This window comes from Perca fluviatilis, chromosome 18 (genome assembly GCF_010015445.1).
Source record: "Perca fluviatilis chromosome 18, GENO_Pfluv_1.0, whole genome shotgun sequence".
NCBI classification, from domain to species: Eukaryota; Metazoa; Chordata; class Actinopteri; order Perciformes; family Percidae; genus Perca; species Perca fluviatilis.
The window spans coordinates 1390001-1403980 of NC_053129.1; the positions used below are offsets into that span (position 1 = coordinate 1390001).

Below are 13980 nucleotides of genomic sequence, written 5' to 3' on the forward strand. Positions count from 1 at the left end.
GGCAGCAGCACTGACGTCAATGTTTCAATTTGATTGGATGATCTACTTGGTGGGATCAAGCCTTTCATTCACCATAAAAGAACTCATCTTAACCCAGGAAGTTTACAAGAGAGACTTGCAGTCACTCTGAGAGTCCTGGTATCACGTTACCCTCGAACTCGTCCAAAAAATAGAGTGGTGCACGACTTCCGGTCGCGCATTTTAAATAATGGCGCGCCAGCGAGATCTACATCATTTTGACGTCACATTGGCATCTATCAGATGAGCTACCCAGGCGCCCTTTAAACAACTTTTTAAACTTTACAATGATTGTACACTATTTTAGCACCAGGTCCACAAACCCACCACACAGATCGTGATGCACATTTTTTTTTTTTTTTTTTTTTTTTTTTTTTTTTTTTTTTTTTTTTTTTTTTTTTTTCCCTTCTTTTTAAATATGTTTTGTAAATTTCCCAGAATTTCCCTTTCTTTGAACATGATTTGTGCTGTCTTAAATTTAACCAAATCAATCAACTTCAGGATAGCTGGTATTTCATCACAATCCAAGAATTGGATTCATTAAAACCCTGAAATGATGGTGGCGCTAGAGGAAAAGTGAAGGCGTCACCTCCTACATGTGTGCAAAAGGAAACTCCAGACAATGACTGGAGTTTTTATGAGAAAACAGTTTAAGATTAATCCTCTGGGGGCCATAACATTTTTTTTTCATGGAAACACATCAAAATGTTCATATATTTCAGTCTGTACCAAAGTTGCAACTGACCAACCTTGCCATCCCTAAAGCCTAAAAACAAAAACACGAAAACAAAGATGAAAGGATAATATGACAGTCTTAACTCAAGGTCCACTTTATCATGTGTTCACGGCTTTTGTGGGGATGGCTTGGTTGTCATCACATGACCTAGGTATGTATCCGTCAATGAGGGCTATAAAATGTGGTTGAAAGCCCTGAACAAAAGGTAGTAAGTAGATTATTTTGTCAGAATAAAAAGATAAAAGAATAAACGTTCATACTTTTTGACTGTCTGATCTCTGTCCATTCTTCCAAATCCTTTCTATTCTGCAATCAGTTTGAGATTGGTTAGCACTACAGTCACAGGCTCCCTGGATGGCGAGGCCTTATGATCTACCACTGAGAAGACTTTCATGGTGGTGTGGGTGATGACAGAGCTCAGCTTAAGTGCCTTTGGCTTACAAATCACCACTTGGACCAGCTCCCGCCGGAAGCACCGGCTGACCATGCAGTAGAGCAGGAAGTTGGTGGTAGAGTTGAGGTTCTGCAGCATGTTGGCCAAGTCTCCGGCCACATTGATGGGGATGCTGTAGTCGTTCCGGTTAAAGTGCTCGTGGTTGTACTTGGTCCTCAGGGTGCAGTATGTAACAAAGCGGGGCAGGCTTAGGACGACGAAGGCCAAGGAGACGGTGCCCAGCAGCAGGATGGTCCTCCTCAACACGCCCCTGGTGCTCCTCCCATGCATGACGCGACGCTCTTCCTTGGTGAAGAGGTTGCTGGCGTGGCACAGATGGTACCCGATGAGGTAGTTGAAGATGATGACCAACACAATAGGGACTCCTCCTGAGAGGAAGGTAGTTATCCACACTATGACAGTAGAGTAGGTGTGATTGCGGTAATGACACCGAGGCAGCGTCATATTCTCCCCGTCCACTGTCAAGTTAACAGGTGTGACAGTGTTGATCCAGCCCAGGGGCACAGAGACAACATGTGACACCAACACGATAGCCACGCACGTCACTTTAGTGACCCAAGGCTGGTAGAAGTGCTGCTTGGCCGCTGTGCTGCGAAGAACGAGGTAGCGCTCGATGGTGAACACCACCACGATCCAGGAGGAGCTGTAGAGCGATCCATACTGCAGGAATCCCAGGATGCCACACCAGGGATGGGAGTGCCAGAAGGGCTGCAGTAGCCAGAAGGTGAGGGTCAAGTCGATGAGGATCACCCACACCAGGTAGAAGGTGTCTACGATGGCCAGGCAGCTCAGGTAAATAATGGCCGTGTCGGACATCCCGCATTTACGGAAGCAGATCATGTAGAAGGTAAAGAGGTTGGCTGGAAGACAGGAACACAAAGTTTAGATGGATACATTTGCCTGTCTGGTCGAACTTTAAAGTGCTCATATTATGCTTTTTGGCTTTTTCCCTTTCCTTTGTTGTGTTATATATCTTTTTTTTGTGCAAGTTATAGGTTTACAAAGTGAAAAAGCCCAAAGGGACTTACCATCTCCAACAGAAAACACTGTTCACAAACTGCTCCAAACAGCTCTATTGTAGTCCAGCCTTTACTTCAGTGACGAACACTCGTCACTTTGTAACACACGTTATAATGCTCACCTAGCTTTCTACACAGAGAACCCCACTGAAGACAAAGACTCTGAGAGACTATTCTCATTTTCCCACAACACAAACCTTTGTAAATCCACCTTTTAAAACCCTAACTACAACAACAAGGAAGAGCAGGGCTGGCCCGGCAAAGATTGCGAAGGAGCACACGGGTCAGCTGACCCAAAGCTACGGCGTGGTCTCCGAAGCAAGCAGCAATCTTCCGATTCAAAACCATGCAGTGTCTGGGTGAGTCAGTTTAACACAGCACGCACCCCTCTAGATGTAGAAAAGACATACACTCATCCAGGCAAGTTTTGTCTCATTCTCACGTTAAACGCAACACGTAGGGAAAAGGAAACGGGGATTAACGTTACGAGTTAGGTTAACCATTAGCAGCTGTGTGTCTTTGTCATACAAGCATAGGTTAGCTTTAGCTTTGTAACACTGACTGAAAACCCAAACCATAATCTAAAAGATGCTTAAACAGAACATAGCACCAAGGGCAATTTACTGCAGAGTTTGGCGATAACACATTAGCATCTATAATATCTTTGATTCATTTTCAGAAAAACAATATTGAATAGTGCCCACCAATTATTTTAATGCTTAATAAATCAGTAACAATCACTTTCAGTGTATAAATTAATGGAGCCTAGATTAGCTCATTTCTAAATCACACTTCTAAATCACTATTCGCACAGGACTTGTATTCACACAATAACACAACCTCTGTGTTTGGCAAAATATGGTAGGCAGTGGAATTTGTACTTGACAAATTACAGACATGGCAGATTTGCACAGTAAAGTAATCCCCAAGTAATACTAGTCCCTTGCAAATAGGGCTAGACAGTGTTTTTTTTAATAGTCAGAACGAGGCTAACAGTTTTCCCCTACTTCCAGTCTTTGAGCTAAGCTAGGCTACACATCCACACCACTGCCAGCACCAAAACGGGTTGTGGCCCATTTATGGCTGCCAAATCTGGGCCAGATTAGGCAATGTAGACACGGGCCTGTCCCGGCAGAGACATGGCTGCTGGACACGGCTGCCCGCACCAAAACGGGTTCTGGCCCTTTTATGGTTGCCAAATCTGGGCCAGGTTAGGCCTTGTAGACACTGGCCTGTCCCGGCAGAGACATGGCTGCTGGACACGGCTGCCAGCGCCAAAACGGGTTCTGGCCCTTTTATGACTACCATATCTGGGCCAGATTACTTTTAATACTTTAAGTACCTTTTCCTGATGATACTTACATACCTTTACTTAAGTAACATTTTCAATGCAGTAGCCTATTTTTACAGTGTGGTATTAGTATTTTTATTAAGTAAAGGATCTGAATACACCACCGCATCCTGCAAAGAACACCGAAACCTATCTTGAAAGCAAAGAAACCTTGTTATCTGAATGTGGGTTCAAATACCAATGTACATGTATTACAGGACTATTCTTTAATATGTGTATATGTGTCTAGCTTATTGCTGTAATGTTAGTCATTCATAAACAATGGTTATTGATTTCTGAGGGCAGAGGGTCATAGTTTGCAGGAAAGGAGGCTGATTGCTGCCTGCAGGACAGAGTGAGCTTGAAGTGATTGATTAACAATAATAACGCCATTAGTTACCTATAAACGTATGCCTGCTCTGATAAAAGCTATACAAGCATGGACAGCCAAAGACCAAACGAGATGACAAGATACAAACCTGGAATACCCATGACACAAAGCAAAGGGTAGTAGATCTTCTGAACAGTGACGAAGATGTTGGCGCTGGCTTCCTCCATGGTTCACTCACCGCCAGGCAATAGCTAACATGCTAATACCTGCAATAAAGCCATTAGAGAGGTGAAGGGGAAGAGGAGTACAATAAACAAATACTGATGAGGGGCGATGTTGCAGATTACAGCTTTTAACTCTTCAGTGTTGGAGCTTTAGAGCTTTTATTATTTAACTATTTCTTTTGCACGTTAAGGTGCTGTGAAAACAATTATCACCCAAATGACTAAAATGTGAAAAAAAACATAAGCCTTTAGAAACATTAGGGCAGGTGTCACCAACACGGTGCCCGCGGGCACCAGGTAGCCCCCAAGGACCACATGAGTAGCCCTCAGGCCTGTTCTAAAAATGAAAATTGAATATTGATATTATCTGTTTCGCATCTTGTTAAGTCATTGTTGATAATTATTGTGAGAAATCATTAACATGATCAGTGTCTTCACATAGATGAGCATCATTAATCATTAATAACCTTATATAACTATCATTAATCATTAATAATCATATACGCAAACTGAGCACATTTGTTATTTCAGACGAGTGTATCAAACTGGTAGCCCTTCGTATGACTCAATACCCAGGAAGTAGCTCTCAGTTTCAAAAAGGTTGGTGACCCCTGCATTAGGGTATTTGGATCTGTAATTTGCTTTTCATTTACTTTTGGTTGTATATCAGAGGCCATTTTATCTTTTTAGCCTATTTGTCTGCGTAACTAATGTGTCAGTACTCTCATAAATGCTTTAATCTAAAAATTTGACTTGATTAGTTGAGCCATTCAGCTGATGACTCAGTAAGCGCTGGATGAAAGCTGATCTGCCTGTTTGGGTGGATCTCACCCGGTAGTCAGTGCAGTGGAGGTTTCTGTCTCTCTAACTGCCGGGAAAGTAGCTGTCCAGTGTTACATAATAACAGTACACTGATCCACTGTTATCTTGATGCTATCGCTGAGAGGTTCATTCATATTCAATAACAACCTCTTGTGCAGACTACTGTTAAAAGCATGTGTATTTCAGTTGGCGGGGTGACCATATGGAATGGACTAAACAATGAAATCAAACAGAGCCATAATGTTATACAGTTCAATAATAGATTAACGGAAACAATACTTGACCAATATAAAAAGGAAGTGAACTAAACATAGGAAATTATTGATAATGTTATTGTTTTGTTGTATTGTGTAAGTTATTATATGACCTAAAATTTCATATATGCATATCTTTTTGGTTTTGTAATAATATGATATTGTACAGTAAGGGAAGATTGTATAAGCATTATACTTCCTCCTGCTCCTTCTCAAACTCCTTTTTTTGTTCTTTGTTAAATTCTGAATAATTTGTCTACTTTTTTGTGTTTAAAATAATAATAATGTTTTAATAATAATAATAGTAATAATAATAAATTGAATTTATATAGCGCTTTTCACGAACTCAAAGTCGCTTTTTGTTTTTAGAACATACTGTTAATGGTTAAATAAAACAAGTATACAAAATATGAATACAAAATCAATACAAAATAAAAATAGCTGTCTAATGCTTGTTTTACTGAGGCTCACTTTAACTTAACATAATCAAGGTAGAATGTTTCAGCCATCTCTTTATCTTTCACAGCATTATCAAAATCACAGGTTTATTATATTCATCTGGGTCAAAACATCAATATTACAATGGATAAAGTCAGACATACCTGGTGTCTATATATATATATATATCCTCCGTGCTGTGTTCTATGTAGCTATGAAGGCGTCATAAAGAAGTGACTTCTGCCACAGAGGTGCATAGCAGCTGGTTATGTCTCCACAATATAAAGACTCTATGAGGAGGGATGGATGAGACAGCTCCAGCTGTGCTCCCATAAAGCTTCAGGAGGAGGGGTCAGGCTCAGGTGTTCCTAAATGATACTCAATGATGCCAATAACTGATGGCACCACATGAAACTATGTTATGAATTAACCAAAGTATTTTCTAAATTGCTGTGAATAGAAGTGATAGTAATGATTTATGTTTAACCTCATCAGTTTGAATAGGCAGAAACCTCAGACCGACCCAGGCTTTTTGTGGGCGGGATCTGTCACTGTCGGTTGGGACACAGAGACACTGATACAGATATACAGATAGAGAGAAATATGATTCATAATAATTATAGCAGTTGGAGTGATGAACAGTGACAGTTATAGTAACAATAAAAATAGTGGAACTACGACTAGAAACAATAGTTGTAGCAGTTCAGGTCGTAGCGGGGCATAGCAGGACGTATAATGGCGTCGAGCAGGACCAATAAGTACTCCAGGGAATAAGCTCCCAAGAGCTAAGTTAGTAACAAGCATTTCTGGGACATTAATGCACACAGATGGAAATAGAGAGGAGCTCAGTGTGTCAAAGGAATCCCCTGGCAGTCTAAAATTATAACAGCATAACTAAGAGCTAGTCCAAGGCAAACCTGAGCCAGCTCTATAAGCTTGGTAGATGATTAGGATGACTATGAAGAGAAGCAATGAAGAGGAGGGGTGCTGTTTCTGTAGCTATACACCCTCCCCCACTTGTCTAGGCGAACGCTGCAACTCCTTACTCCCTAACTATAAGCTTCATCGAAGAGGAGAGATTTACACGGTGTCTGCTGGGATCACCAAAGTTATCAGGTTTCATCCTCTGGGCACCATTAATATGTGTATGAAACTGTATGACAATCCATCCAAATAGTTGGTCAGAAATTTCTGTCTGGGCCAAAGATGTGGACTGACATTGCCATGCCTAGAGCCATGCTGCAAGCAAGGCTAACATTGACCAAAATGTTGTCAAAAGACTGTAAAATACCAATTTCACGTACTCACATGGATTGTGAAATTATATAAAAAAAGCATCAACACACATTAGCCTTTACATGTGTTTATCAGTGTATAAAAAAAGTAGAATTGACAGCGTCATAAAATAAATGCCGTAAAGCTAGTAGCTTATGTGCTTCCTTTATGCAGAGCAACAATAGACTAGTTCAGAATCCACCCAGCAAGTAATAGCGACACATACAGGAGGTAAGGTTACAGCAATACAATATTAAACAATAAAACAATATTACTGTCCAGAAATTTCAATTCCAGTTTGAGATGAAAGTGCTTAAAGAGAAGATACAAGGATAGCTGAGGACAGTCAACAGCAGGAAGATGGTAAAGGAAGGTGGAGAGGACATGAAGTGTCTCTTGAACTGATGAGTTTTGAGGTCTAACAGAAAACAGTTGTTGTGTAACTTAGCTCCAGGGAGCTTATCCTTATGTTTTCTCGTCTCGCAGTTTTCCATGGATTGGGGTGGCACCTGGACCGTGGTTGCATCTGCTTCCGTGGTCCTGCTCAACGCCCTGCTACGCCCTGCACTGCTACTATTAGTTCTAGTCATAGTCCTTATTAGTACTATAATTGCCACTGGCATTGTTCATCATACCAACTGCTATAATTATTATGAATGTATCAGTGTCTCTGTGCCCACCAAGAGCCTGGGTCTGTCGAAGGTTTCTGAAGAAGTTTTTCCTCGCCACGGTCGCACCAAATGCATGCTTGTGGGAAATTGTTGGGTCTTTGTAAATTGTGGTATAGACTTACTCCATCTGTAAAGTGTCTTGATATAACTCCTGCTGTGATTTGACACTATGAATAAAATAAAATGTAATTGCTCTGCAGAGTTGCATGGGAAACTTTGACCCGGGTAAACCTTTAGTGGGCTATAAGCACACACTTTACACCTCCCACCAGTATTGATCCATCAAAAGGTAGAGGACAAACAGAGGCGAGGACTGCAATAGACCTTTCTCATGATGCCCATATCGATTTATCAGACACTGGTGTAATAACACAAATATTGGCTGCATTCCATCTCGGTGTGCCAGTGCCCTGCTCACTGGCTTGGTTTAGGCGACTGGGACACCGAGATGAAATCATTAATGATTAAATTAGTTTCACCTGTGTTTTTCCTGATATGGCACTTGAAAAGTCGCCGCCCTGTGAGAAAGGTCTGTTCTTTCATCTCAAGAGGAAATATAACTAGAGGTCTTCATGGGCCCACTCAGACTTGCTCCCAGGTCTAAATTATATTCAGTTGAAACCAAGTCTGTGTAGGGTTCTGTTCTATTGCTACAGGGCTTGGGTCTGTATGTACAATACTGACACAGCCGGACTAATTTCAGTTCTGATTACATGGTTTGTTATAATCAAGAATTAGTTTTTCAGGCGAGTTCAGAGAAAAATATATGAATTGTTGGTCTTTTTTTAACATATAATTGCATGCTAATTGGGGTTTTATCATTCACCTGTTTGGGTCCAACACATTTGAATCTGTTTTAATTTCATTAGAAGCAGTATCTCCTCCAGTTTGGTTGTCTCAATAACACAACTGGCTGTGTGGGAAGCCTGTCAGGGACCATGTTAGAAATGACAAGAACCACACAGTGCATCAAAATTAAGCATTCCAACGTGGGGCAAAACCCTTTAAATAGAAAAAAAGACAAAAAGTGCTCGCTACTGTTGTCCCCTGCTCCAGACTTTATGGTGTTCAGCACTGTGTCTACCTGGCACTAGTCTATAGGCTATCGACAATGTTTCATTTAGGGGATTGTTCCGGTGGCGCCGGAGGTTCCGCCGGATGTCCCTTGTTTTCAGCCGGATGTCGATAACCTTCCTCTTTCTTTGTGTTGGCGTTCTAACCGCCGGTTGATTTGTGAGGACTATGGTTAACTGGTCCTCAGATCCCTGCAGGGTAAATCCAGACAGCTAGCTAGACTATCTGTCCAATCTGAGTTTTTGTGTCGCACGACTAAAACTACTTTTGAACGTACAAACGTTTCACCAAAACAAGTTCCTTCCCGAGGCTATTTAGCAGAGGCACCGTGGCTCCGTACGATGACAATTGTGATTGGTTTAAAGAAATGCCAATAAACCAGAGCACGTTTCTCTCCCATCCCAGAATGCTGTGTGGACTAGCCAGCCCCTCCTCCGCAGCGCTGTGGAGGACGGTCTGGCAATGCAGCTAGGAGCAAATAGACTTCAAAATGCATAAAAAAACATGTAATGGAAAGACAGCTTTCTGGAGTCTGAAAAATAACCCTGATGATGTCATTAGGGTTATCACAGCTTGGACTTGAGACTTATTTATAACTTATTATTTATAACAGAGAAACTAGTTGTGTCCATGGAGTTGCTTCACAGGAACTCTGGGATGTAGTGTTTTTGAGACTAGCCCCATATTAAAGAGTTAAATCTGGATATGTCTCTTGTGAATCCCCTGGCTTTATGAACGTGTGATACTAAATATTATCTTTTCTCCTCTCCTCGGACAGCGTGCTGGGTTTGACTTCACACACAGAAGCATGTCATGGTTTCAACACACAAACACTGGCATTTGGAAGGGAAGTGTGTTGGAAAGAGTGTAAAATGTTTATTGTTCTTTTCTGAATTCCAAACGCCAAATCACTGAATTAACAAAACAAGTTGTGTTAAAAAAAAAATGGAAATGAAAAGATATAAAGGAGGGAAATTAGCGACACTTAAAAACATTTAGCTGTACAACTGACACATGAAGGCTTTTCCATTGGCCACGAAAACCATCTGCATTAAGATCAGATCAGGGTGGGTTGGATCCATTTTCAATTCAGTGGGTTCCTTTGTGAATTCAAACCTTAAAATCTTTATTTTCCATTCTGAATTGCAACGTGAATCGGCCCCAGAGCCTCCTGATCATACAGTACGACTGGGATCACTTTAAAAGGGTTAAATAAGAACATACTCAAAGCAAAGACTCAAAATACTGATAAAATATGACCGTGTCAGTAGAACATAAAAGAAGAAATAACTCGGGAGGGGAGCTGGTCCAGGTTCAGCTGGTCCAGGTTCAGAGATGGAGAGGAAAACGCCACCGTCCACGCTGACTTCCCCCAGGAAAACAAAAGCCGTCCTGGCGAGGAGCGACCAATAAGTCGTACATACGGTACTCTCTTCTTAAATTAACTCAACCTTTCTTTAAAGACAGAAATATTTTCCACCCAAATTGTTTCCGAGTTATAAGCGAGGAGGGATATGTTCAAAATCCTCACACGCTCGGCTCTCATTCACAAAAATGTGAGTGTGTATATCGTTTGTAAAAGAACCTTGTCCCATACAGCAACAGGCGCTCTGAGGAAGCTTTTTTTTGGGTGGGGGGGGGGGTGCAAGAGAAGAACAGAAGGCCGATGGAGGACTGCGTCATGCTCGTCTGAAGAAGCCTCTGCAATACTATGAACCAAAAAGTCAGGAATAAAAGCAATAATCTTTTTTTTTTCTTTACACATTATGGAAAATTAGAAAAAAATATATGGAGGCTTCCAATTCAATCTCTAGAACATAATACAGGAGCTGCAGTATAATACACGTACAACGTCCTTCTCTTCTTTTGCCTTCGTCATGTTGGTCATCATCATTATTTTGTGCAGGAGAAAAAATCTTAAAGCAAACAATTAAAACTAAAACAAGCCTTTCTTATTTACACTGAATACATTGCATTAACCCTAACCCCAGTTAACTCTGTGCGTCCTCCACCTCCCCATCTTCCTGTACTTGGTGCAGACCCGGGCGGGGCCCGTCGGAGTCCGAGGGTTGGGGGGTTTTAGGGGTTGGTGGTTGAACTGGAAATGCTCGGGGCGAGCTGAGGAAGCTGTACAGATCCCTAAAATAAAGGCCTGGCTGGGAAGGCTCCAGAGTTTTTGTAACAGCGCTGATTGGGCCAGTCCTGTCCCAGCCCCCCGGGCCGCCCCCCTTCCCCCGGGCGAGACAGGGGGTCTAGAGGTTGTCCCCGGGCTGGTACTGAGGCTCGGTGGCTGTGAAGTAGTCCTCCAAGAAGGCCTGCAGGTACTCGAAGGTGGGCCGCTCCTCGGCGTCCTTCTTCCAGCACTGCAGCATGAGCTCGTGCATGGAGATGGGGCAGTCCTGGGGGCACGGCATCCTGTAGCCTCGCTCCACCTGCTCCAGCACCTCGCGGTTGTTCATGCCTGAAAAATGAGGCACACGCAGAAGGTGAGTAAAGCGCACCAGGGGCTCTTAAACAGATCAATGTGGCAGCTGCGTGGAGACCGACTGCTTTGATTTTTGCCGTGGTGACCTTCCACGCAAACACAATCCCACTGCTCCCAATCTGGTGATCTTCAATCTGCAGTCTCCCAATCAATGTCTCCAGTCTCAACCCAAACCAGAGGATTCTCTAATGACTTAGCTTTGCTCCATTACATGAACCTGGAGTAGTTTTAATGTTGCTTTTTTTACTCTCACTCAATTACTTCATATTTTGGGAGAAAAATAATACTTTTATGTTAAGGATGAACGCCCTGTTGTTTCCTTCTCACACTTGTACACACAGACTGGTGGAGCGCTGATCCCAGGTCTGCTCTAAAGACTCTGTTCACAGAGATTCAGATCAGACAAAACATCCGGGGTCCCTCTGTTCATTTCTTTTTCTTTTTTTTTCACTGTTGGAATCTCGCTTTTCAAACGGCACCGCTCAGACTGTAGTGAGCTCCAGATGTGAACGCTGGTCTGAGGTCAGCAGCGTCGAGTATCAACTCTGTCTGTTTACACTAACCTTTATGCCGACACGTTTAACACTAAATACATGCAGAATGTCAGGCATCACAACTACTGCCTTTCCTGCTTTTGCTCCTAATGTAAATATCCATAGTGCTTACAGTGTGCCACAGGGCCGGGGCCATATGCTTCTGTCCCGATCACATGGGTGCTGATATGTATTTGTTTTACTGGAAACAGATATGATGTAGTCTCCGTCAGCGGGATGGTTTAAACAGAAAGTATTTAGATGAATCATTGAAAAAAATAAAAAGTTTCTAGGGAAAGAAACATTTTAACATTTTCACACAAAATCACAATACATAGATTTTTTTTCTCCCACCCCTAGTTTGTAGTATCCAAGTAGTGAAGAAAGGGATCAGAAAGAAAACCTTATCATACATTAGAGGTGTTAAAAGCTGTGACAATCATGGCCAATCACATCCCATAATGTTAGGGAACCCTGTGGAGAGTTTGAAGCGTGTTCTCATTTGTGACATCATGACAGTCACGTGATCCATAAAAGGCGTGGGAACGAGTGTGCTAGTGTTTGTTTTTTTACTCATGAATATCTGATAAATACTCAATACTGAAGTCGTTTTTTTCCGAGTATACTTTTGTACTTTAACTCAACTAATTATTTTGATGATTGCTTATTTCCATATGATGGTGTCTTCTGTGTTGTTGAACTGTTTTTGTCTTTTTGACTCGATGTCGGTGTAAATGAGGGTCGCCCCTCACTGATCTCTCCAGTCAGCCCCTCCAGAAAAACTATTGATGCGATCGCATAAATTCAATGCATAATCAGCCAAAGTCTGCATATTTATGTGGGGGCCGCATTTTTTCAAATACGCCGCACTTTCCCTGCATAAATTACCGATTTCCCCGCAAAATATGTGGGGCTTGCATAATTTCATAATCCCCGCATTTTCGTTGCAAAAAAAGTCACATATATCTTAGCAGAAAGTTGCGTTTACTTCACACAAGAGCAGCCATTTTCCTATTCCATTTTTTTCTCTTTTTCATTAAACTGCAGTTTTTGCAAGTTCCTGCAATTTCATTGCATAAAATTGCATAAATATCCCGCATATTCCATTGCATTTTTAAAGAAAACGTGCCGCATAATCAAGGATTTTTGCCCACAACAATCACAAAAAAACTCTGCATTTTTCTGGAAGGACTGTCCAGTATAAATAAAGGTTGAATGGATGAACTTGAATAAGAATGCGTGGCTACTACAGAGACAGCCTCTGTTAGCATGCTGCTCATTGTGTGCTAACCCTCCCCACCTTCTCCCTGAAGCACATGCCCCATCTGCAGGGGTGTGGGGGTGGGGGGGGGGGGACTGAGTACCCAGGGCCCTTATGTGAGGAGGGCCCAAAAAGATGCTAAAATGAATAGCTGTGGATGTGGGGAGGGGCCCATAGAAAATGCCTTCCTACAGGGCCCAGAATTTGTGCTACGCCCCTGCCCATCTGGACAAACATGGTTAGTGTGGTAGTGGGTTAGGGGTAGTGTTTTAACAGAAGTTACATGTATAAGTATCAGTGAGTGCAAAAACTCAATAAAGACATTGATAAAAATAAAAAAAAAAGAACGTTTTACATCCATAACCAGCGGGAGGGGCTTGTTGTCATAGAGACAGCTGTGTGTGTTTTGGTAACAACTCATACGGGCCAGGTTTCTTCTTATCAGGGCGCTCTATCCACGTGTCCCGAGGTGAAAGCTGAGTCACGCCCCGCCGAGCCCAGCCTCTGCTGTCTGTTTAACCCTTGAAAAGGAATGCTCTTTTTTGGACCCTTTATGTTTTTGTCGCTTTTTTGACAATTTCTTTTGTCATTTTTGCTGCTTTTTTTGACACCACTATTACCAATTTATTACCACTAGTTTTACTCTATTTCATGGAATTTCTTTAGTTTAAAAAAGCAGAAATTATGAATTATTCTGACTCACAGGAACATGTGTTGATTGGATAATCACAGATTGGAAGAAAAAAACGTTGAAAAAGGGGTCAAATTTGACCCGAGTACAACATAAGGGGTAAAACCCTCCCCCTCCTCACCCGGGTAAGGCACCCGACCCTTGGTGACCAGCTCCGTCAGCAGGATGCCAAACGACCACACGTCCGACTTGATGGTGAACTTCCCGTACAGCGCAGCCTCGGGGGCGGTCCACTTGATGGGGAACTTTGCACCTGTAAGAGAGCAGACATGAAAGAAGCTGTTACCTTCGGACATGTCAGCTTCTCTTTCCTGTGACCAAACACACGTTTGGTCACACTCTTCTCTGCTTCTCCTCATAGTCG

General features: G+C 42.3%; 2 protein-coding genes across 6 annotated transcripts in view; both read right to left on the bottom strand.

Annotated features, from left to right (window-relative positions):
- Nucleotides 1–1055: 1055 nt before the first annotated feature.
- Nucleotides 1056–4115, bottom strand: LOC120547163 (probable G-protein coupled receptor 139). The gene is made up of 2 exons (XM_039782632.1): nt 4037–4115; nt 1056–2068 (listed from the first exon to the last, which is right to left on the bottom strand). Exons 1-2 carry the CDS (start codon nt 4113–4115, stop codon nt 1056–1058), a joined length of 1092 nt encoding a protein of 363 aa, XP_039638566.1.
- A 5383-nt stretch (nt 4116–9498) lies between these two features.
- fynb (FYN proto-oncogene, Src family tyrosine kinase b) overlaps nt 9499–13980 on the bottom strand; it is a 116525-nt gene continuing 112043 nt past the window's right edge. For all 5 annotated transcript variants that reach the window (XM_039782606.1, XM_039782603.1, XM_039782607.1 and 2 more), the window contains 2 exons: nt 13738–13869; nt 9499–11107 (listed from right to left, as the gene is read on the bottom strand). In XM_039782606.1, coding sequence (XP_039638540.1) covers nt 10899–11107; nt 13738–13869 — 341 coding nt within the window. In that variant the 3' untranslated portion in view covers nt 9499–10898. The remainder of the gene's footprint in view (nt 11108–13737; nt 13870–13980) is intronic.

What these genes read in the sequence shown, in the direction of transcription:
- LOC120547163 (XM_039782632.1), bottom strand. Translation starts at nt 4,115, where the DNA reads ATGGAGGAAGCCAGCGCCAACATCTTCGTCACTGTTCAGAAGATCTAC. An exon ending in TTGTGTCATGGGTATTCCAG is followed by an intron (nt 2,069 to 4,036) that starts GTTTGTATCTTG and finishes CCTGTCTTCCAG; the next exon opens with CCAACCTCTTTACCTTCTAC.